At 34.7% G+C, this 26,583-nt stretch overlaps 1 protein-coding gene across 1 annotated transcript in view; it reads right to left on the reverse strand.

The window, feature by feature from the left end:
- LRRIQ1 (leucine rich repeats and IQ motif containing 1) overlaps positions 1 to 26,583 on the reverse strand; it is a 174,260-nt gene that overhangs the window by 86,102 nt on the left and 61,575 nt on the right. Inside the window, exons 14-16 of the mRNA XM_065887785.1 lie at positions 8,172 to 8,348; positions 5,793 to 6,239; positions 2,893 to 3,103 (exon numbers count right to left, since the gene is read on the reverse strand). Coding sequence (XP_065743857.1) covers positions 2,893 to 3,103; positions 5,793 to 6,239; positions 8,172 to 8,348 — 835 coding nt within the window. The remainder of the gene's footprint in view (positions 1 to 2,892; positions 3,104 to 5,792; positions 6,240 to 8,171; positions 8,349 to 26,583) is intronic.

Below are 26,583 nucleotides of genomic sequence, written 5' to 3' on the forward strand. Positions count from 1 at the left end.
AATTCCCTGGTCAGAGTCCTACCTATATTAGACATATCCGACATCTTTTTCTTCTCTAACTACCATCAACTCCCAATCCCAGAACATACTCATACCATACACTTGTTTCTTGCTAAAATTGTTCACACATCTCTGCCCATGTTTCTCTTATATTCTCTTAATATTCTAGTCCTTACAGTCTAGCTGTACTATAACTTATTATTCCAGTAATACGAAATCCTATGTTCTTTTATTCCTACTATCTTTTTTACCTGGAATTCCATTCTCTTACATATTTACATTGAGCCCTATTTCTCAAGCTGTATCTTATATCCTTAATATTAGTTAGGGTAGGCTAAGCGCTATAAAAATATATCCAGAAATGTACAATAATTCAAAACTAATTTATTTCACGATCACATAACAAGCATTGAGAGTGAAAACAAGACAACTGGCGTCAGTTTAACATAAAGTGATTCAGATATCCAGGCTTTGCAACTCTGCAATCCCAAGAGACAGCATCCAAGGATGCCCTAAAGGCTGTCTTCACTTCAGCCAACCAGAAAGGGAAAAGAATATGAAAGAATGTTTGTGGGAGGTTTTATGGGCCAAACATGAAGTGGTGCACATATTTTTCATTTACTCAGAAAAAAGGGCCATACTAAAAAGTGCAAGAAAAGCTGGAATATCTAGGCTGGCAGTATGCTAGGAAGAGGAGAATGTGGGTTTTGGTGAGCACAGAGCAGTCTCCACCACATCCTTCATAAAATCTTCATTTTGCTCCTTCTAAAGCCTGGGCTCTTTCTACCATATCATGCTGTGCTCTCCAGGATGGTTAGACAGTCTAGAAGTCATATTTTTAAGACGAATAGTTTAAGAAACTAGATTGTACTCAGGAGAAGAGAAAATGAAGTTGAGTTGACTTCAATGATTTTAAGTATAATACCATGATGTACCTCAGAAGAGACTTGTTCTAAGTTGCAAAGAAAGGCTGAATTATGCTTACATTTGTTACAGAGACAAACTTAACAAAAGGACATTCAACAGATATATGTCACTGAGCTAGACTATTTCATAAAGTAATGAACTTCTCTTTATTGAATAGAATGAAGCAAAAGTTTAATATCTATTTACCATCAATGCTGAAAAATGTATTGCTCATCCACTCATGACAGGAGGAAGTTTGGACTGCATGACATTTTCATTCCTCATGCAGCAGAACAGTATTTTGAGACAGTAACTGAGGTTCCTTTCTTTTCCTCAGAGTTTCCTTGAATCCATTGACCTCCCTCCACTCCCAACCCATTCAGGCATCAGTAACAGCTTTGTCTATGCATTGCCCTTAGGAATAGAGTCCAGACAAATTAAGTCAACTGAAATACTAAATATATTCATTAGAACCATAGCAAAGATAATTCTCTTGAAAAACTATGGCTTTAATAACAAAACCCAGAAACTTAATTTTAAGGCTATTTTTTCAGTTGCTTATGCCAATACCTTATAGGCATCCCTGACTCCTCTCTGTCTTTCAAAGACCACATCCCCATGTACTAATATCATCAGGTCTACCTTCAAAGTATATACGTATACCCTCAAGATAAATCAACATATATTTGGGAATGTGATTTTCTTACCACTTCTTCTGCAATACTCTGGTCCATGCTACCAAAATCTACACTTTGGATTACTGCAATAGCCTCCCAATTTTGCTGCTCCTACTACTGCCTTCCTATATTATAATCACAACATAAAGGAAACTTGGTCATGTGAGTCCTTTGCTCAGATTCCTGTAATATCTTCCCATGTCATTCAGAGTAAAAGCCAAAGTCTTTACAATGATTTAGGATTTATAAGTCCTACTCTTCTCCCCTTCACCCCTCTTCAGTCACACTGTTTCTTACTGCTCTATAAACACTGTGGGTATGCTCCTAAATCAGTGCCTTTGAATCTGATATTCCTCTGCCTGGAATATTCTTCCCCGAGATACCCAACGGCTTATCTCCTGCTGCAATGTCACCTTTCCTGGTCTTCCACATCCATCCTGTCTAAAATGATTAATTTTCCTTAGATACCCCTATCCCGCTTTTCCTGATTTATTTTTCCCCTTAGTACTTATCGCAATCTAACATACTTACCTTATTTATCTGCACATCCCAACATGTAAGCTAGTAAAATTTTTGTGCCAAGTAATAGTTACTAAATGAATGAATAAAGGGAAACACTACAGTTTTTTTTAGTTACTATCATTCAATTCAGGTGTAGTACCATGAGTTTCCAGACTTTATTTTATGTATGTATTTAACCCACCAGGACATAAAACTCCATGAGGGAAGAGATCTTGCATGCTTTGTTCCTAGTTAAATTTCTTGAACCTAAAATAGTGCTTGACAAACAGTACATTCTAAAAATTATTTGATCAGTGAATAAATAAAAGGATAAATGTGATCAGATTGAACTTCATTTTGAAATCTGATCTTGGTGAGGTTCTGAATTTTTATGTTAAATGGATATTTGAAGGACTTTAACAATTATTTTAGTAGATTTTTAAACATGCTTCTAGAAATAGCTATAGATTAGGCCAAGAGAGACCTGCTTTGACTAATCAAATGTTAGCATATGTGGCAAATGCCACATCTGAGCAGAAGTTTTAATATGATTGTGTGGTTCAGCTTGATCCTCAGTCATAAGAACAGTATTTAGAAATTATAGACTACTCCTTAAACCTAGATACTCAGCAGAAGCAAAGCCAACCTGCGGCTAACCGGCAGCCTACATGTCAAGTGAATAAGAAATAAATCCATGTATTTGTAAATGGCTAAGATTCAGGGATTGCCTGTTATACAGAATAACCCAGTGAAAGATAACTAATACATCTCTCATAATTAATTATTTCACCCAAAGATTAAAAGTAACCTGAATAAGAATAGCAGCCTTCTCCCTCTGTTCTTGGATGTTCACAGTATTTTTTATTTCTTCTTTCTTTAAAATAATTTGGTTTTCAATGCAGGAATTTGACTGGGATGTCAGGGGTCCTATTGCAGCAGGACGTAGCTTTATAGAGAAATGAATCTGTCTGCGCACAGTGTAACCACGCCAGCATGCCTGAATTACCATAGCTGCCATGCTATTAAGAGGAGAAAAAAAAATATTTTTAGTACGCATAAATATACAGTTGTAGTTAAGAGGTCCTCATAAGATATATTTATTTGTAAACATAGACTATATAAAGTATTATTTAAAAATAAGACCCGTTCTTTTATTTAACTATAGTCATAGAAGTAAAAATAATATGGAAACCTTAAAATCTGAAGGAGAGAAATGGGCCAGTAACTTAGAGAGGGGATATGAGTACTAGGGATTTTTGTTTCTTTTAAGGAGGAAGATATTATCGAGATTTTGTATGATAGCAAGGATGCTGAACCAGTAGAAAGGGGGGAAAATGATGATGCAAAAGGGGGAAAAATATAGGAGTCAGTTGGCAAGAGAGGATGGGATCCTGTTCACAGCAGAGAGACTAAGTTTTGAGAGGACGAAGAGCCCCCCTTCTCTCTAAGAGAAAGGACCCATCAGGTCTGCTAGCTTCACTTTCCTATCTGCCCATGGACAAACACTTAAATCATTCTCTTATAAGCCCAGTAGTAAATGCTAACATTTTTTCCAGCCTACATCTATTTACCAATTTCTGGCACTGAATCAATCAACACTGTGTTTTCCCCACATCCCCATAAGCTGCCCAGCAACATTACCAAAATTTGAATAATAATGTACATTGATTGTAAGTGGGTTCTCAGCTTGCTTAATCATTTAATTCTTCATCATTGGATATGTTTTCCTTTCCCACATAGATTATTGCAGAAATATTATCAAGGTACAAGGTATAGTCAAAGTGCTAACTACTGGCTTAATTGTTCTTCAAATCTTTGGGTTTAGTTTTAAAAGGCATATCAAGAAGTGATTCATGTATATTCACCTTTTCCAGGCTCCCTTGAAAAAGTTTTCAATAATTTTATAATTGCCAAGCCCAAAGAAATTTTTTCATTCCTCATACTAGTGAGTTTAAGGCAAAATGGAATTAAGTGATAAACTGCCAGACATCACCTTATATATATTTTTCTCATAGAAATATATTTGTGGGAAATTAGAAAGGAAAGATGTAACCATTTTCTATTGTTATTAATACTGTCATCATCATCATCATCATTTTACCTAAAGCTTGTGGAAGCCTTCAATCTATTTTGCTATGAATTGAAGTTAGTGGATAAATTTTTTTTCTGGCTTAAGATAATCTACTCGTACTCCTTATAGGAAAAAAAATCATGCTTCAACAAATCATTTCCTCCTCCTAGGGTAAATAGAACTTAATAAACTTTAATATGGAATTAATTCACATTTGGTCATTCAACCATTAATTCATTCCTTCATCTTTTGAACAAAACTGAGTTAAAGAATTTGAAAAAGAATAGATATATGTATAACTGAATCACTTTGCTGTACACCTGAAACTAACACAACATTTTAAATCAACTATGCTCCAATATAAAATAAAAAATTTTTTTAAAAAATAAAAAAAGAGTTAAGGAATTTAAGACACTATAATATGTATTTGCGTGATAAAGAAAAAGATCTGAAAACATATTTGTAATGCATAGCTGGTAAAGAATGAAAGGTCTGTAAGAAAACACATTTAACCTGAGACAGCATCTTATATTTCTCTACAGATACATACAAGTTTCACTGACTGTAACTGTGAATTTCTTGTAAAGCTGACCAGTCATTTAGTGCTTGAATTCCTCAGCTCACTAACAGCAAAATTTCCCGCGGAAGAAAATAAAAAGGTACATGAGGGATATTTTCCTCAGTGACACTAACAACAGGATGTTTTCCACCACGCAGAAAGCCGGGAGAGCAGGTAAAGAAGCTGACTTTAGGGCTTCCTAAATATAAGGTGCTCTCCATATTGGGAAAAACAGCTCGTATTACTACTATCATCATCATCATCTTTTATCTAGTAAAAATAATGATGATAAAAATACCCTTAGCATAGGAACACATGTAAATTATGCTTAGGAAACGCCTACACAACTGACAGTGAATCTTCCTGAAACACTGAATGGCAAGGTTCAGCAAGTGGGTATACATTTTCTTTTCCTTTTATTCTTTAGGTCTTTGGTTTGTCTATATTTTCAGTTCCTCATCCTTCCTTATTATTATCATTTGGCTATTTTATTTATCATGAATTAAAAAGTTCTAAATGTTGTTTATCTGAAATTTCAGTAGGAAATGTCTGGAGTATTTAGAGCTAACGAGATTCAAATAGGCAATGTCTACGGTACCCTGGCTAATACTATCCCAAAATATACCAATGTACCCTGGCATGCTGAATATTTTAAGCTCAAGGAATTTGAGAAAAGGCATGTGCAGGAAGGATTTTCTGACGTTCCCTGGAAGCATGTCATAAGACCCTCATGTGAGAGGTCTTTATAATATTTTAAGAATAATGGGATTATTTTATTTCTTCTTAAAAATTCATTTTAATTATTTAGAGATTAGAAGGCAGAAAAAATAATTTCACAGTTACTCATTTTAAATTAAATAATACTAGTTAATTAAATCAGAACCTGCCAAATTTCAACCAAATTGATCTGCACTGTAATTAATAATTTGTGCATATCATAAAAACATAAGGGAATTAACAGGAAATATAATAGTGATTGAAATCCTTTACCAAATTATTATTTGGTAACAATGACTAAGATTATCCATAAAAAGTAATAAAATACAACTGTAAAAGAAAAATGATCTATAAATCTTACATTTTTTCATGATGTTCAGTATTCTGGCAGTTCTTCAATAGAGACCTTGTCATTACTGTTTCCATGAATGGTATTTTGGTGAGGAAACTGCTTGCCTTGCTGTCTTCTCTTTTCTGGCCTACTATTTTTTCCTGATTTCTTCCTTTAGTATCTTCACATAAGGAGGGGTTGGTTAGTGAGGAATGACTAGAGCCAGAGTCCATCCATTTCTCAGAAATACCTGGTGAGTCCAGTTTATGCTCATTTGCATAAGAGTAAAGGACTCTATTTTGCAGTATGCTGTCACTGTTTGTAGGAGGCAAATGATTTTTCTGGGCTTCTGATTCTTCTCTCTTGGTGATACTTACATCCCCATGTTCATGTGCATATCGACAATCATTACTAAGTGTCATCAATTTCTTGAAATAATGGCAGAGATTTTCTGCAGCATCCAACGTGAATATATTTCTGAGCAAATAAATAATGAGGATGTTTAATAAGAAGAATTATATCAGCAAATATTAACACTTATACAGGTTTTGAAAATATCCCTGTGTGGCCTGACATATTAAATTTTACTACAAAATTCATTAAAAACTTATTTCTGATTGTTTATATAAAAATTTATCTTATTTCTCACAAAATGTAAAAATATTTGTTTACTTAATTTCAATCCATTAATCCAGACAAAACGTCTGGAAGTTTTAGAATTTTTATCCTAGGTACCTTTGGTACAAATGAATGAGAAAAATCCATGCTTTTACTGCCATAAGCATGAGAAATGATGGCTGACTAAATTTGGAGAAGTTACTTATGAAACAAGTTAAAAGTACTTTGTACATTGACTTTTGCCATGCAAAATATTTGTATTGGACTTTTAAACAAATAAGTTATATCATGGGAAAGTTTTTATTTCCATTTTTCTCTGGAAAAAAAATCCATTGCAAAGAGAATTCAAATACTTTAAGACGTAAATGCTTGTGATTCTCTTGAACAGTTGTTGGATTTAGCTATACCAAACAAAATGAAAGTTATAATTATTTCCTAAAATATAGAGATAGACACCTCGTATGTTTACAAATGTAGACATTAGCCTAGGTTCTTCCAATACATTTTGATATTTTGTATTTCATTCATTTTGTTGGTGAATAATGCAGAAAAGGTTCAGTTCAATATTGGATGTCAACTGTTTATGGTTAAGTGTTGAATTCACCACCATTTATGATCAAACATAAAAAATACAGTCTATTTCCAATTCGCAAGTAAAACTTTCATTGTAATAACAATAAATTCTCCCAAAGAATTGTAAATCTAAATTTCAACATAAGGGGTGTCAAGAGTCACCTTTACATAAAAATTGTAGATTACTATACATACACAAGAAGATATCAGTTTAGATTTACAAAAAGATAAATGTAAATAACCTTAGTTTTTGTTAAAAGTAAACATTATAAGAATTGGAATTATTTTTAAAGCTGTGAGATTTACTTATAATATGAATAGGCTATATTTAAAAAAATTTAAATAGAAAAACCAACTCTTACATAGTATGAGCATGTACGAAAGTACAAATAGCAAAAATTTAATATGTAATTTAGTAATTAAATTTAGACATTTGGAAGCACATAACTGTTCCACTTATAATGCAGAATTATCATAAGTAAAATAATTTTCCTTTTTCATTTGTGTCTTTTTGGAGCAGTATAAATTAGGAAATACAGTTTTAAAAAGATCAATTGTAATTAATTCATAGTAATGCATTCAGAATTCAGGGTGGGGAATGGGAAGTTCTCTTTCTTTGATATATTTTTAGGACTCTGCTCTCAGCCTCTGTCCTCTGTGTGCACATGTTGACTGCTTTTCTCCACTGTGCTCCCATAATACCTTAATACACAAATATATGTGAAATATGATTCCTTATATAATAAATATACATAATAAATATCATATGTTTTATAAAACTTGCCTTGCTCCATTGTAACTATTTATTTAGCTAATTTTCTCTTAATGTAATCGTGAATTCTTTGAGGGTAAAGTGTAATATTTAGCTTATTATATGTCTTGCCCATCAATAATTGTTGAAAAATGTATGACTGATTAATTGAATGAACAGCTGAATGAATGTTTGCATCTCTTCTTGAAGCTATCCTCATGCTTTCATTTATTTTCATCTAATTTTAGCTTTTAAATTATATTCTAAATTATGTTCAAAATACATATTAATACATTTCAAATAATAAAAACTGATGCCCAGAAGTTCTTTTCTAAAGAGACAATATCCCTAAAACACGCTGTACTAGTACAAAAGAGTAGCATTGTATTGATCAAAATAATTTTTAATCACATGTATAAATTGCATTATATCTTTCAATTATGACAAGGGGGAAATAACACTCTTACCTTTCTCCAGTATATTTTTTGGCTAGTAAGTTAAATTCTCTAATCTGGGACTGACAAAGTACCAGGAAACGCTCTAATTCTAGTTCATAGTGCTCTTCAGTGTGACTTTCTGAATAAGAGGTTAGCATTTCACCATTGAGGATTTTTACAGCAGGTAATATTTTAAGTAGAGAATCCCTATTGAAAACAGGAAAAAAATAATTTTGAAAAGGAGAGTTTATATCTAAAATAACCATATGCCTATTACTTAAATAATATAAATACAGAGTATATCTCTGAAACTTATTGATTTTGTAGAGAAAATTATACTGTTAAATTTTTTAGAAAAAATTCTTGTATCATGTCATGTACAAAGTTTTAGAGATCTTGACACACATTTAACCATTTTCTTCTTTTTCTTCTTTAGAATTTTATTTTATTTATTTTTTTATACAGCAGGTTATTAGTTACCCATTTTATACATATGAGTGTATATATGTCAATCCCAGTCTCCCAATTCATCACACCACCACCACCACCCTCACCACTTTCCCCCCTTGGTGTCCACACGTTTGATCTCTGCATCTGTGTCTCAATTTCTGCCCTGCAAACTGGTTCATCTCTACCATTTTTCTAGGTTCCACATATATGCGTTAATATACAATATTTGTTTTCCTCTTCCTGACTTACTTCACGCTATATGACAGTCTTTAGATCCATCTCGTCTCTACAAATGACCCAATTTCATTCCTTTTTATGGCTGAGTAATATTCCATTGTATATATGTACCACATTGTCTTTATCCATCCATTTGTCAATGGGCATTTGGGTTGCTTCCATGTCCTGGCTATTGTAAATAGTGCTGCAATGAACATAGGACTGCATGTGTCTTTTTGAATTACAGTTTTCTCTGGGTATATGCCCAGTAGTGGGATTGCTGGGTCATATGGTAATTCTATTTTAAGTTTTTTAAGGAACCTCCATACTATTCTCCATAGTGGCTGTATCAATTTACATTCCCACCAACAGTGCAAGAGGGTTCCCTTTTCTCCACACCCTCTCCAGCATTTGTTGTTTGTAGATTTTCTGATGATCCCCATTCAAACTGGTGTGAGGTAATTCCTCATTGTAGTTTTGATTTGCATTTCTCTAATAATTAGTGATGTTGAGCAGCTTTTCATGTGCTTCTTGGCCATCTGTATGTCTTCCTTGGAGAAATGTCTACTTAGGTCTTCTGCCCATTTTTGGATTGGGTTGTTTGGTTTTCCAATATTGAGCTGCATAACCTGTTTATATATTTTGGAGATTCATCCTTTGTCCATTGGTTCATTTGCAAATAGTTTCTCCCATTCTGAGGGCTGTCTCTTTGTCTTGTTTATAGTTTCCTTTGCTGTGCAGAAACTGTTAAGTTTCATTAGGTCCCATTTGTTTATTTTTGTTTTTATTTCCATTAATCTAGGAGGTGGATCAAAAAAATCTTGCTGTGATTTATGTCAAAGAGTGTTCTTCCTAAGTTTTCCTCTAAGAATTTTATAGTGTCCAGACTTACATTTAGGTCTCTAATCCATTTTGAGTTTATTTTTGTGTATGGTGTTAGGGAGTGTTCTAATTCCATTCTTTCACATGTAGCTGTCCAGTTCTCCCAGCACCACTTATTGAAGAGACTGTCTTTTCTCCATTGTATATCCTCGCCTCCTTTGTAATACATTAGTTGACCATACATGCATGGGTTTATCTCTGGGCTTTCTATCTTGTTCCATTGATCAATATTTCTGTTTTTGTGTCAGTACCATATTGTCTTGATTACCATAGCTTTGTAGTAGAGCCTAAAGTCCAGAAGCCTGATTCCTCTAGTTCCGTTTTTTCCCTCAAGACCACTTTGACTATTCGGTGTCTTTTGTCTCCCTATACAAATTTTAAGATTTTTTTGTTCTAGTTCTGTAAAAAATGCCATTGGTAATTTGATAAGGATTGCATTGAATCTGTAGATTGCTTGGGTAGTATAGTCATTTTCACAATACTGATTCTTCCAATCCAAGAACATGGTATATCTCTCCATCAGTTTGTATCATCTTTAATTTCATTCATCAGTGTCATATAGTTTTCTGCATACAGATCTTTTGCCTCCCTAGGTAGGTTTATTCCTAGGTATTTTATTCTTTTTGTTGCAATGGTAAATGGGAGTGTTTCCTTAATTTCTCTTTCAAATTTTTCATCATTAATGCATAGGAATGCAAGAGATTTCTGTGCATTAATTTTGTATCCTGCTACTTTACCAAATTCATTGATTAGCTCTAGTAGTTTTCTGGTGGCATTGTTAGGATTCTCTCTATATAGTATCATGTCATCTGCAAACAGTGACAGTTTTACTTCTTCTTTTCCAGTTTGTATTCCTTTTATTTTTTTCTCTTCTTTGATTGCCGTGGCTAGGACTTCCAAAACTATGTTGAATAATAGTGGTGAGAGTGGACATCCTTGTCTTATTCCCAATCTTAGAGGAAATGCTTTCAGTTTTTTACCATTGAGAATGATGTTTGCTGTGGGTGTGTCATATATAGCCTTTATTATGTTGAGGTAGGTTCCCTCTATGCCCACTTTCTGGAGAGTTTTTATCATAAATGGGTGTTGAATTTTGTCAAGCTTTTTTTTCAACTATTGAGATGGTCATATGGTTTTCTTCTTCAATTTGTTAATATGGTGTATCCCTTTGATTGGTTTTCGTATACTGAAGAATCCTTGCATTCCTGGGATAAATCTCACTTGATCATGGTGTATGATCCTTTTTTTTTTTACATCTTTATTGGAGTATAATTGCTTTACAATGGTGTGTTAGTTTCTGCTTTATAACAAAGTGAATCAGGTATACATATACATATGTTCCCATATCTCTTCCTTCTTGCATCTCCCTCCCTCCCACCCTCCCTATCCCACCCCTAGGTGGTCACAAAGCACTGAGCTGATCTCCCTGTGCTATGCAGCTGCTTCCCACTAGCTATCTATTTTATGTTTGGTAGTGTATATATGTCCATGCCACTCTCTCGCTTTGTCACACTTACCCTTTCCCCTCCCCATATCCTCAAGTCCATTCTCTAGTAGGTCTGTGTCTTTATTCCTGTCTTACCCCTAGGTTCTACATAACATTGTTTTTTCTTAAATTCCATATATATGTGTTAGCAGATGGTATTTGTCTTTCTCTTTCTGACTTACTTCACTCTGTATGACAGACTCTAGGTCCATCCACCTCATTACAAATAGCTCAATTTCATTTCTTTTTATGGCTGAGTAATATTCCATTGTATATATGTGCCACATCTTCTTTATCCATTCATCTGATGATGGACACTTAGGTTGTTTCCATCTCTGGGCGACTGTAAATAGAGCTGCAGTGAACATTTTGGTACATGACTCTTTTTGAATTATGGTTCTCTCAGGGTATATGCCCAGTAGTGGGATTGCTGGTTCTTATGGTAGTTCTATTTGTAGTTTTTTAAGGAACCTCCATACTGTTCTCCATAACGTGTTGTTGGATTCTCTGCTAATAATCTGTTGAGGATTTTTGAGTGTATATTCATCAGTGATACTGGTCTGTAATTTTCTTTTTTTGTAATATCTTTGTCTGGTTTTGATATCAGGGTGATGATGGCCTCATAGAATGAGTTTGTTGGTGTTCTTCCTCTGCTATTTTTTGGAAGAGTTTGAGAAGAATGGGTGTTAGCTCCTCTCTAAATGTTTGGTAGAAATCACCTGTGAAGCCATCTGGTCCTGGACTTTTGTGGGAAGATTTTTCATCACGGTTTCAATTTCATTACTTGTGATTGGGCAGTTCATATTTTCTATTTCTTCTGCTGCAGTCTTGGAAGGTTATACCTTTCTAAAAATTTGTCCATTTCTTCCAGGTTGTCCATTTTATTGGCATAGAGTTGCTTGTAGTAGTCTCTTAGGATGCTTTTATTTCTGCGGTGTCTGTTGTAACTTCTCCTGTTTCATTTCTAATTCTAATGATTTGAGTCCTCTCCTGCTTTTTCTTGATGAGTCTGGCTAATGGTTTATCAATTTTGTTTATCTTCTCAAAGAACCAGCTTTTAGTTTCATTGATCTTTGCTATTATTTTCTTTGTTTCTGTTTCATTTATTTCTGCTCTGATCTTTATGATTTCTTTCCTTCTACTAACTTTGGGTTTTGTTTGTTCTTTTAGGTGTAAGGTTAGATTGTTTATTTGAGATGTTTGCTGTTTCTTGAGGTAGGATTTTATTGCTATAAACTTCCCTCTTAGGACTGCTTTTGCTGCATCCCATAGGTTTTGGATCATCGTGTTTTCCTTGTCATTTTTTCTAGATTTTTTTTGATCTCTGCTTTGATTTCTTTAGTGATCTCTTGGTTATTTAGTAATGTATTGTTTAGCCTCCATGTGTTTGTGTTTTTTACGTTTTTTTCCCCTGTAATTGATTTCTAATCTCATAGTGTTGTGGTCAGAAAAGATGCTTGATATGATTTCGATTTTCTTAAATTTACTGAGGCTTGATTTGTGACCCAAGACGTGATCAATCCTGGAGAATGTTCCATGCACACTTGAGTAGAAAGTGTAATCTGCTGATTTTGGATGGAATGTCCTATAAATATCAATTAAATCTATCTGGTCTATTGTGCCATTTAAAGCTTGTGTTTCCTTATTAATTTTCTGTTTGGATGATATGCCCATTGGTGTGAGGTGTTAAAGTCCCCCACTATTATTGTGTTACTGTTGATTTCCTCTTTTATAGCTGTTAGCAGTTGTCTTATGTACTGAGGTGCTCCTATGTTGGGTGCATATATATTTATAATTGTTATAGCTTCTTCTGGGATTGATCCTTTGATCATTATGTAGTGTCTTTCCTTGTCTCTTGTAACATTCTTTATTTTAACATCTATTTTATCTGAGTATTGTTACTCCAGCTTTCTTTTGATTTCCATTTGCATGGAATATCTTTTTCCAACCCCTCACTTTCAGTTTGTATGTGTCCCTAGGTCTGAAGTGGGTCTCTTGTAGACAGCATATATATGGGTCTTGTTTTTGTATTCATTCAGCAAACCTGTGTCTTTTGGTTGGAGCATTTAATCCATTCATATTTAAGGTAATTATCGATATGTATGTTCCTATGACCATTTTCTTAATTGTTATGGGGTTTTTTTTTTTGTAGGTCCTTTTCTTCTCTTGTGTTTCCCACTTAGAGGAGTTCCTTTAGAGTTTGTTGTAGACCAAGTTTGGTGGCGCTGAATTCTCTTAGATTTTGCTTCTCTGTAAAGCTTTTGATTTCTCCATTGAATCTGAATGAGATCATTGCCAGGTAGAGTTATCTTGGTTGTAGGTTCTTCCCTTTCACCACTTTAAATATGTCATGCCACTCCCTTCTGGCTTGTAGAGTTTCTGCTGAGAAATCAGCTGTTAACCTTATGGGAGTTCCCTTGTATGTTATTTGTCATTTTTCCTTTGCTGCTTTCAATAATTTTTCTTTGTCTTTAATTTTTCTCAGTTTGATTACTATGTGTCTCAGCATGTTTCTCCTTGGGTTTATCCTGCCTGGGACTCGCTGTGATCCCGGGAGTTGGGTGGTTCTTTCCTTTCCCATGTTAGGGAAGTTTTCAACTATAATCTCTTCAAATATTTTCACTGGTCCTTTCTCTCTCTCTTCTCCTTCTGGGACTCCTATAATGCGAATGTTGTTGCGTTTAATGTTGTCCCAGAGGTCTCTTAGGCTGTCTTCATTTCTTTTCATTCTTTTCTCTTTATTCTGTTCCGCAGAAGTGAATTCCACCATTCTGTCTTCCAGGTCACTTATCCATTCTTCTGCCTCAGTTATTCTGCTATTGATTCCTTCTAGTGTAGTTTTCATTTCAGTTATTGTATTGTTCATCTCTGTTTGTTTGTTCTTTAATTCTTCTACGTCTTTGTTAAACATTTCTTGCATCTTCTCGATCTTTGCCTCCATTCTCTTTCCGAGGTCCTGGATCATCTTCACTCTCATTATTCTGAATTCTTTTTCTGGAAGGTTGCCTATCTCCACTTCATTTAGTTGTTTTTCTGGGGTTTTATCTTGTACCTTAATCTGGTACATAGCCCTCTGCTTTTTCATCTTGTCTATCTTTCTGTGAATGTGGTTTTTCCTAACCATTTTCTTGTAAAACACAAATGGTAAATTCAAGCAGTTGGAAACTTGGGCTGCGAATAAATAAAACACTGCATTATGAGAAGAATATTATCAGACACACTCTTTTGTTTTACTTTAAGTTTTTGACTGAGTTGAGTGTTTTTTGCTGCACACGGGCTTTCTCTATTTGTGGCGTGCAGTGGCTACTCTTTATTGCAGTGTGTGGGTTTCTCATTGCGGTGGCTTCTCTTGTTGTGAAGCACAGGGTCTAGGTGTGTGGGCTTCAGTAGTTGTGGCACACGAGATCAGCAGTTGTGGCTCATGGGCTCTAGAGCACAGACTCAATAGTTGTGGCTCACGGGCTTAGTTGCTCCACAGCATGTGGGATCTTCCCGGACTAGGGCTTGAAGCTGTGTCCCCTGCATTGGCAGGCAGATTTTTAACTACTGCACCACCAGGGAAGCCCAGACACACTCTTTTAAAAATAAGATAATTAAAATAATTTTACCAAAAGTTGTTGTTTATTTCAGAAATAGGTGTGAATTCTGATTGTTTCTCAGTGAAATACAGTGAGTCGAGGGTTAAACCAAAACAAAAGGGGTGGTGATTACCCCATATTACATGATCTGGAAAATCTAAATTTATGGTATTTCTCCTTGAATCTTAATAAAGATTATAATAAGAATCTCCCAGATATGAGCAAAAGTCTTTATCAATTTAAAAGGCCAATGCTATGAAAACCCAGATCAGAAAGCAAGAGTGGTCCACCAAGCCCAGCCACGTCGAAGTACTTCCCAAGCCTTTCACAAGAAGAGTGTGTGGGCTTATTTTTACAAGGCTATTGATGATCACAGGGGCAAAATAAACTTCTTGAATGAGTAAAACTTCTTACTAAAAAACTAACAATTCCCATGAGGAAAACTACAAATCAGTGACAGAAGATACCAAAGACTAAATAAATGGAAAGATGTCACATGAAAAAAATCTTTGTGGATAAGAAGATTCAATACTGTCAAGAAGTCAGTTTTTCCCTACTTGATCTATAGATAGAACACCATTCCAACTAAAATACCAGCAAGATATTTTGTGGATATCAAGAAATTGATTCTAAAGCTTATACGAAGAGGCAAAACAAGCACATAGCCAACTTAATTTTGAAAGAGAAGAAAAAAGTTGGAAGAATGACACTAGTTGACTTCAAGATTATCTATGAGGCTACAGTAATCAGGATAATGTGGTAATGGCAAAAGAATAGTCAAGTAGATCAATGGAACATAAGAGAGAACCCAGAAATAGACCCACATAATACAGTAAACTGATCTTTGACAAATGAGCAAAAGTAATACAATGGAGAAAAGATAAGTCTTTTCAACTACTGGTGCTAGAACAACTGAACATCGCCATGTACAAAAAAAAAAGGAATCTAGACATACAGACACAGACTTCTCACCTTTCACAAAAATTAACTCAAAAAGGATCACAGACCTAAAAGCAAAATGTGAAAACCTAAAACTCCTAGAAGAAAAATAGAAGAAAATCTAGATGACCTTGGGTATGGTGATGACTTTTTATATACAATACAAAATACACATCTAAATTATTAATGAGTTGAATTTCATTAAAATTAAAAATTCCTGCTCCTAGGGACATTGTCAAGTAAATGAGATGATAAGTCATACACTGGGAGAAAGTGTTTGCAAAAGACATATCTGATAATTGACTGTTATCCAAAATATGCAAAGAACACTTAAAACTCAATGATAAGAAAATGAATGTCTTGGTTAAAAAATGAGCCAAACTCCTTAAAAGACATCTCACCAAAAGAGATATAAATATGACAAATAATCATTAATTAATGAATTGCAAATTATAACAACAATGAGATACTACTACCTACCTATTAAAATGTCCACAATCCAAAACACTGATAACGATGTGGGGAAATAGGAATACTCATTAAGTGTTGGTGGTAATGAAAAATGGTAGAGACACTGTGGAAGATAGTTTGGTGGTTTCTTACAAAACTAAACATATTTTTATCATTTGATCTAGCAATCAGGTTCCTTGGTATTTACCCAAATGAACTGAAAATGTATGTCTACACAAAAACCTACCCACACATGTTTATAGCCGTTTTATTGGTATCAGCCAGAACTTGAAAGCAACCAAGATGTCCTTCAGTAGGTAACTGATAAACTGTGATACATCCATACAATGCAATGTTATTTAGCATTAAAAAGAAATGAGCTATCCAGCCATGAACAAACATAGAGGAAACTTAAATGCATATTACTAATTGGAAAAAAGCCAATCTGAAAAGGCTGTATGTTGTATGATTCCAACTGTGTTACATTCTGGAAAAAAAGCAAAACTATGGAGACAAAAAGATTAATGGTTGCTAGGGGTTAAAGTAGAGAGAGGGATAAAAAGGCAAAGCACAGAGGAGTTTTAGGGCAGTAAAATGATTCCATATAATACTATACGGTGGATGCATGTCATTGCACATTTTTCAAAACCCATAGAATGTAGAACACCAAGAGTGAACTCCTATATAAAACTATGGAATTTGGGTGATAATGATGTGTCAATGTAGGTTCACTAATTGTTAAAAGTGTACTTCTTTGGGGCTTCGCTGGTGGCGCAGTGGTTGAGAGTTTGCCTGCCGATGCAGGGGACATGGGTTCGTGCCCCGGTTCGGGAGGATCCCACCTGCCGTGGAGCGGCTGGGCCCACGAGCCATGGCCGCTGAGCCTGCGCGTCTGGAGCCTGTGCTCCGCAGCGGGAGAGGCCACAACAGTGAGAGGCCCGCGTACCACAAAAAAAAAAAAAAAAAAAAAAAGAAGTGTACTGCTTTGGTGTGGGTATTTACAGTGAGGGGGGCTGTACATGTGTGGGGACCAGGGGTATGTGGGAATTCTCTGTACTTTCTGCTCAATTTTGCTGTTAACCTAAAATTTCTCTAAAAAATAAAATTTATTCATTAAAAAACAAGCAGTTCCTAAACACTAAATGAAGGATGGGAGGGTAAGATTACTAAAATACTAAGAGTTAAGAAGGCAAAGCCCTAACAACAGTTATTCCTTTTACCTAGACTGTATAGTCAGGACTGGTATATCTATTTATGCAAACACAGTTGTAAAATATAATTTAATTACTTTTTAATGGAGGAAGTGGTCCATTAAGGCAAAAATGCATAAGGCCAACCAAGATCATAATGCATCCCTGTGTAGAGTTAAGATCTTGGTAGCCTTGGTATTAAATAAAATAATCATCAGAGAGGTACAAATACAAATACTTTTTTTTTTTTTTTTTTTTTTTTTTGCGATACGCGGGCCTCTCACTGTCGTGGCCTCTCCCGTTGCGGAGCACAGGCTCCGGACGCACAGGCTCAGCGGCCATGGCTCACGGGCCCAGCCACTCCGCGGCATGTGGGATCCTCCCGGACCGGAGCACGAACCCGTGTCCCCTAGCATCGGCAGTCGGACTCTCAACCACTGCGCCACCAGGGAAGCCCACAAATACATTTTGATGAAACAAAATAGAGGAATACCACAGTTTTTCATTTACTGAGGACACAGTTGATTAGCTCTCTACACCCTTCCACCACTCCAGAAATGATCCTTTTTTTTTCTTACAGATATTTAATAAGGAAAGAGAGAAAGGATTAGATTTGTTCTTCAGGGTAATTATCAGATGTTTTACAATGTTAAGAAGCAGACAAAAGCTTAATGGTTTGCTAATAAAGAGTTAAAGCTATTAAGAAAATTTGAGCCCATATATTTTGAACTTTTTAGGAGGCTTGAAGCTAGAAATGCTTGCCAAATCAAAAACTACCTACCATGTTTACCACAAAGGGTTAAATAAATGGCATATATTGTGTTTCTGCTTACATTCATTTTAAGATATGGTTTGAAAGCAGGATGCTACATTAAGATAATATCTATTCACCACAGGTGATGAGGTAATCAGAGGTGTTCACCTCAGAGGTACAATATTAAATATAACATAAAATCTTTAACTGAGGCTCTCATCAAAGCAAGGAAATATTCCACCCTACCAAATAATTTATTACAGTACTAAGGAAGCTACACTGTATTCTAAATCTTTACCAAAATACCCAGTGTCAAGGTTTCTTCAAGACATGACTGTAATGTCAAAATAACTTATTTATTTATAATTATAAAATGCCAGGTATGAAATAATGATTTTTGAGATGTGATAATAAAGGGTATTGAAAGTTAAGACTGCATTGGTGCTCATCCAGCTTAAAAAAGATTCTCTAATTCTATTACTGGTCCTGTTTCTTCAAAGTATATTTCCTACATTATAGAAGATCAAATAAAATACTTTAATAACTTGATGGAAATAGTTCTTGAGAATAGCCAACAGTTCTAATTCTTTGGGTACCAAGTGAATTTCTACCTGGTACCTTGGTCTCCAGAGTGGACCTGACTAGCAGAAGGAATGAAGTGTGCCAGTGACAGCCTCTAATGTTTGAAAAAGGTATGTCTTATAAGGAAAATTAATAAAGCATATTACCTTATTATAAGTTGGATTTCTTAGCAGCTAGGTAAAGCTGATTTTCTTTTCTTCTAGTGTATAACCATTTCAGTAAGCTTTTGTGTGTACAAAACTTTTTACCAGGATGGTGGACCCACAGTGGTAGTGCAGATGCAGTAACACCTATAAGACACTCTTGAGTGGTCATCTTTCAGGTCTCAGTTTGGCTAAATGAGGAGGTGTCAGAAAAAAGAAGGCAATACTCATGTTGCTAACATGAGAACCTCAGGGTCCAACACATCTACCCCTTGTGTTAGTCACTCTCAAAATTCATTGAGATGAGAATTCAAGCTAGATCCCTATGTGTGCCTCCAGCCCTGAAGGGTAGTGTTTCTGAAAGGACTGTCCTTGAACTACTGTATCAGTGGTACTTGGGGTGCTTTTTAAAATGCAGAGTCTTCAGCTACACATAGACCTCTACTGGCAGGTTCAGGGGAATCTGTATTTTTAAAACATAGTCTTTCTTGTGCACCTTAAAGAGTAAAACCACTACATTGGGAAGAAAATAGACCTCAGCACATTATGCTAAAATCAGAGATGATCAGGTTTAAAGTAAAAAAAAAAAAAAAGAAACAAAAATAATTCTTAAAGAAACTCAGAAATTCAAATCATTTGCAAATTGTCCTAAATTTAAAAAAAGGCTTGCATGGAAACTTATACCATAGTCTATATATCAATAATATCAGAAGAATTTGCTAAAACAAGGGATACTGTGGTCCTGGGCAGTTACATTCCAATGATATGTCACTGATTAACATTGCCATTGGTTTTATATAAATGCTGTGAACTTTTTAAAGAAAACTATTCCTGTAACTCTAAAATTAGAGAGTACATACCAAATAAATAAATAGCTTTCTACTCAGAAATAATTGATGGTTGGAATAAAGAGCCATTTTAACCAAATAATCTAATATAATCCAAGAGGCAAAAATATAAGAATTTGCTTTATCAGATTAAGGAACAGATCAATATTTTACCACAAACATTTTACCTAGTAAAAAAAGGCTTATGCTCCAGACAACCAAGTAATGAAAAATAATTTCAAAGGTAATACAGGACATTAGAGTTCTTTCTAGGTGTTGCAACTGGCATCATGTGGAAGCTGTTGAGATGTTAATTGACACGGATCAGCAAAATGATAGTTTTATCATTAAATGTTATATATATTTTTTTTGTTTTGTTACACGGGCCTCTCACTGTTGTGGCCTCTCCCGTTGCAGAGCACAGGCTCCGGACGCGCAGGCTCAGCGGCCATGGCTCACAGGCCCAGCCGCTCCGCGGCATGTGGGACCTTCCCGGACCGGGGCACGAACCCGTGTCCCCTGCATCGGCAGACGGACTCCCAACTACTGCGCCACCTGGGAAGCCCCTTAAATGTTATATTTTTGACATGGTTATTGATATAGATATCATCAAGTATAATATTTTAGCTACACACAATAGTTCTAGAGAATGTGGGTCAACAGTGCTTGAATTTTTACATTTGGAATATTTTGATATTACACTCATCACCTTTACGTTAAAAGTTCCCAGTTTATTTTAGTCACAATATTTTGAACTTCTTTCGATGTAAAAATTTAGTTTGCTTGGATCTTCAAGAATATGACAGTGTCTTCAAATTTGTGAATCACATAATAAATATCCAGATTGGAGTTGGTGTTTTATTTAAACATTTTTTTCATAAGTCTTTTTTTTAAGGAACAATAGTCAAATTTGTATAAGTTAGTAGGGCATGAATTGGCCTTAAATTCAAATGCAGCCTTATAAAGAGCCTATGATAAATATATTAGAAAGCACTGTAACAAGTTGATTCATGTTCAGAATGAAGTATAAGGACACTGTGAGATCTCAGCCTTAGTTTTTCCAGCTGGGCTCCTCCTAGTCAAGGGCTGAATCAATATTTCATTTAGTGAAAACTTCCTGGTGAATATTCTGTCACTTAAGAAGCTCTATTAATCATTAATGAATGAAACACATTCCCAAAGGAAATTCCAAACTGAGTCTGTGGATTAAGTTTTAAAAAGAGATTTCTTTTAGTACATCAGTTTTGTTCGTGTTATCACTGGCTAGACATGAAAGTAAGAAGCCAATTGGGAAAATCTATAACTAATCCCTTCGTTGGTATCAAGGGGTTATGTAAAGTTCATTGGAACATACTGGTTAAAGTCTGAGTTGATCCTTTCATTAACAAATCCATATTTTATAGATTACTAGATTTGAACCTCTTTAGATAAATGAATTTCTTCTTAAAATTATGAAAGCTGCATTAGGGCAACTGATCTAAGTGAAATTTGATAGGTAAAATTTTCAAGTTGCTATTAGTCTAGTCCATAAAAGTTAACTTAAACATAGAAATTGTAATAGCTAAATAATTGTATATATAAATACTACCTATTCTCTTTCAGTATTGATTATTTCCAATTAAATATTTTCTTTAAAACTATAAAGTATATATACTTAGTAAGGGTAATAAAATGTGAATGTTTATCTTTATATATGTATTACAGTGTTATATCAATAGATTTTACCAGAAGCATATTTTATTCAATAAAATAGTGCTTATGCTTTCTACAAACAAAATAAAGAAAAATAAATAAATTGAAAGGTTACTCAGGACATAGGTTTGTTTCTAGTTGTTGCAACATGGCAGCTGTTCAGATGGTAACTGATACCAGATCAGCAAAGGAATTCATGTCCTATTTGCCCAACACCTAATAGAAAAACCATTGCCCCCTAAAGAACTTGCTCTGAATAATGGGCACAGCTGCTATTTTTATTTGTCACGGTATGCCAACTATATAACTTGTTCTATAGAATTACTTGGGAAACTCTCTAGAAACAACCCATCAGACATTTTCATTATAAATAATATCACCTGCTAAGCAGTCTTTCAGACATGATTACACTCTTCTTTTTGTATGGGAAATTTCACTCTAAGATCTGGTTCCTAGAAATGAGGAACCAAAACTTGGGGCTTAGTGCTTTAAATCTCAGTGTAAGAGAAGCACAGCCCTAGAATGTAAGCTAGTGCATCTGGATGGGGACCTTGACTGCTTCTATTCCAGAAAAGGGAGTCCTTCACCAAGCTGGTAAGAGGTCTAGAAACATATCTAGGTGGCCTTTTCACATATGCACACAAAATCCTTAAATAGTTTTAATTTCTGATCACCTTATGATTTGAGATTAACTAATAGTTGACATTTCCTATAATAACTTGTCCTAAGATCAGCTTCTCAGGAAACTTGGAGAATGTGATAAATACTCTGGTTCCCTAGGAGTCTGAGGACTCCAATTTTAGAACTGCAGATACTGATAATTACTGCAAATCAACAATAATATAAATTTTCAATTTATAGAAAATAACATTTTCAATCACTAAAATAAAATTGAATAAATTCAATAGAAAAATTAGAGGGGCTGAAACATGCATTTTTTCAAGCTTTTACACATTATAATGTAATTAAATTCAGTAATGTATTCCTCCAACAAATAATTTTGGGTGTCTACAAGGCATACAAGGACTCTAAACTATAAGGATCTGTACAATAATCTGGGGTCACTTCTACTACTTAATTTTAGCCATTTTTTAATGCTTGGATTTTCATTTAATTTGGCTACTTTCCCCTAATCTCTTGTCACTTTTATACTAAAAACAAGCTTCCCCAAATACTATTTTCATTTTCATACAACTATTCAAAATTTCTCTATAGCTCCTTAAAAATAATGGCTAGCATTATCAAGTATGCTTTCTGACAGGCACTACTGTAAAGTGCTGTCATGTGGTAACATATTTATTCCTCATAGAGACTCTTGGTATGTTCAGTAAATACTCTGTAAAATGAGAATGATAATTACAGAACCTAGCTCAGCTGCTGTGAAATGAAGGAATATATATATAGGTACTTAGCCCACTCTCTGACACACTGTAAGCACAAGTACTTGATTTCTTACTTCTTTCCAATAGTATTTCCACTATACCCACTTTACTTGAATAGACTGGCCTTCTAACAGAGCCTAACTTCACCTTTCACATTCCCTCCTTTTTTGGATATTTCCTCCATCAGAAGTGCTTTCTTTTCTTTTAATTTGGTTTTCCTTTTTTTTTTTTAATTTAATTTTATTTATTTAGTTTTTGGCCACGTCGTGCAGCATGTGGGATTTAGTTTCCCAACAAGGGATTGAACCCGTGCCCCCTGCATTGAGAGAGCAGAGTCTTAACCACTGGACCACCAGGGAAGTCCCTGATTTTCAGTCTTACCAAACTTTTGAGGTTTAACTCAAAATTTGCCTCTTCAGCGCAGGCAGTTTTCCCTGGTCACATTAAATTAAGATAATATTTCCAAATTTCTAAAGCATATCTCTTGCCTACAATAATCATCTGACACTTATATTTTATTAGGTACTAAAATCTAATAGTTAAGAGCACAGATTCTGGAGCTAGACTGCATGGATTTGAATCCTGGGTCTTTGACTTGCTAGCTGTGTGAAACTGGGTAGGCTACTTAGCCTTTTGGGAACTCAGTTTTCTTAAGTATAAAATGGGGACACTAGGTTGCTATTTCATCAGGCATATTGTGAGGATTAAATGAGAATGATGAGAACGATGTTGGGCACAAAGTCAATGCTGTTTCAGTGTTTGTTACCATTAGTTTTCATGGTTATCATTTTTGCATACATTTTCTATCCCTAACAAGATTATAAAAATGACTTGAAATCATGGGTTACATTGAATTTCCCTTATAATGTCTAACATGTTAGGACACTGGTTGCACATAGCAGGCATACACTAAATACTTGGTGATTGAATAAGAACCCATATATAGTCTGGTAGGCCTAGTAATAGAAAATAATAGATTTTTTTGTGCTTACCGTGCTCTAGGAATTGTTATCAACAAGATATGTGCATTATCCCATTCAAATCTAATGGCTATACCATAAGATAGGTACCATTTTTATCCTCATTTTACTAATGAAGATTCAGAGACACAGAAAAGTTAAGTTACTTGCCCAGGATCACAAAACACGGGGCAGGAGGAAGATGTCCTTGTTTAAAAACACAATGATTTCCAAACTTTAGTGCACACTGAATCACACAAAGGGCTTGATAAAACAGATTACTGGGAATCATCTGCTAGTTTCTGATTCAGTGGATCTGAACAGTGTTCAAGATTTTGCATTTCTAACAGGTTTCCAAGTGATGACGAAGCTGCTGGTCTGGGGGATACACCTTTAAGAACCACTGCACTGTGTTATACTCTTTCCTCCATGCTATACAGCTTAAATTGCACTTAGAAACAGATGTTTCTAAACTAGAAGTTGACAGGTTCTGTTCTAAAACATGTGGAAACATACCAGGTTTCCCTAAAAAACACTGTAACATTAGAAATTTATGTGGAAACTGAGCTTTAAAGAAAAAAGAAAGAAAAATAGATTTTCTGGCAAAAAGATAATAACTCCTCTGTGATACTCATCAATGAGAAGCAAATCACACAGGTGTTTGACTTGGTGTAAAAATGCTACTGTTTTCTTAACTAAACGTCAATTAACAAATTCAAGAAACCAATACATCTAGAAAGAGAACGTCACAGGTTTGCAGTGACCTTAGACAAGGGAGGGAACAGCGACTACTCCCTAGACTCTCTTATCTTTTTCTACAGGTAGATTAAGTCAGGTAAAGGAATTTTAAACATAATCAGATCATTGGTTCTTCTGTAAGATACCTTATATTCCTCTGAAGTACTCAGAAAAACAAGGATCTTCCTGGCTATGGCCACACCTCACAGGGAAACCAAATCAGGGGAAAGAGTCAACTGCTTCTGCCCTAGGACTGGATGTCACAACAACCTTTTCTTCAGTTATTCATTTCTCCCTGTCTATATTGTATTCATAAATTATTTTTACTACCTGGTCAAATTGATAAGACTTGCTGACTTGATCCAAACTTAAGATCCTGAAATAGATTTTCCTACCTGAATTTTAGTAAATGGTTGCCTTTCCCTACACTTAGCATGTTGCCAAACACACCTTGCAAAATTAGGCTACAAGTCCTGTCCATTTTGGCTTGTTCTGCCTTGATGTATCTATGACCTGATATGATACAAATGTCAAATGTACAATAAATCATATTAAACCATCTAACAAATGCATGCTGCTGGACATAAAAAGAAATAAGAGTTCAGGCCATAAACTTCACCAGTACTAGAAAATTCCAAAGTGGATATATGCAAAGTTTTTCAGTATACTGGGATTTAATTCACCTAGACCTGGTAAATGAGTCTGAGGATGTGTGCGAGAAAAACCACTTAAAGCCAAGGGAAAGAACAAGTGGGAAGCAAAAGGCAGAAAAATTACAGGAACTCACATGAGGATGGGAATAATTCTCATCAGCCAAAGTTGAAAGGATACATATCAGAGACATTGGGCAGAATGCTCAGAAAGTTGGTACCATAGTAGTGGGGCTAAATTAGCACTAGTCTGAAGATTTCTTTGAGATTTCCCTAACAGAGCTTAAAAGGAAGTTTTGAAAGTATCTCACTAATTCCAAGTAATGTAGCTGCTGCACGTGAGAAGCAAAATATGTTATTTAAAGAAAAAAAAAAACAAAATTAAGAAATCAACAAGTATAAAATTTTAAATGTCCAGACTACAACCAAAATTGACTGGGCATGCAAGAAGTAGGAAAATATGACCCAGAATCATAAAAAAAAAAATCAATAAAAATAGACCTCAAAATGATAGAGATGATGAAATTAACAGACAAGGGTGTTAAAACAGCTATTATAATATTATCCATATGTTCAAGGTGATTCAGGAAAATATGACCATGATTAGGAGAGAAATTGTAAATGTTAAAAAATAAAGGAAACGTCTCGAAATGAAAATCATAGTATCTGATCTGAACTGAAAAACAGTCTAGATGGGATTAAACAGCAGAGGAGCTATACAGGAAGAAAATATCGGAGAATTTGAAGACATAGCAATAACCAGTAAGACTGAAATACAGGCATAAAAAAAGTATAATAAATATAAGAACAGAGCAATAGAGACTTCTGGGATATATAAAGTGGTCTAATACTGATGAAGTTAGAGTCCTAGTAGGATAAGATAGAACAAAATATTTGAAAATTACTAGCCAACAATTTTCAAAATTTTATGGAAACTATAAATTCACTGTATCTGAGAGGTTCAGTAAATCCTAAACATGGATGGACCTAGAGATTATCATATTAAGTGAAGTAAGTCAGACAGAGAAAGACAAATATCACATGATATCACTTATATGTGGAATAAAAAAACGATACAAATGAACTTATTTACAACACAGAAATAGACTCACAGACATAGAAGACAAACTTATGGTTCCCAAAGAATAAAGACAAGGAGGAGGTATAAATGAGGAGTTTGGGATAAATAGGTACACACTACTATGTATAAAGTAGATAAACATTAAGGACTTACTGTATAAGAAAGGGAACTATATTCAATAACTTGTAATAACCCATAATAGAAAAACATCTGAATACTCACACTCACACATAACTGAATCATTCTGCTGTACACCTGCAACTAACACAACATGGTAAATCAACTATACATTAAATAAAAAAAAATTAAGCCAATAAAAAACAAAAAATCCAAAGCAGAGTAAATTTATATAAAAGTAACCAAATCACATTATAATCAAATTGCTGAAGACCACTGATGAAGAGAAAATCTTAAAAGTACTCAGAGACAGAGGAATGAAAACA

This window comes from Phocoena phocoena, chromosome 11 (assembly GCF_963924675.1).
Source record: "Phocoena phocoena chromosome 11, mPhoPho1.1, whole genome shotgun sequence".
NCBI classification, from domain to species: Eukaryota; Metazoa; Chordata; class Mammalia; order Artiodactyla; family Phocoenidae; genus Phocoena; species Phocoena phocoena.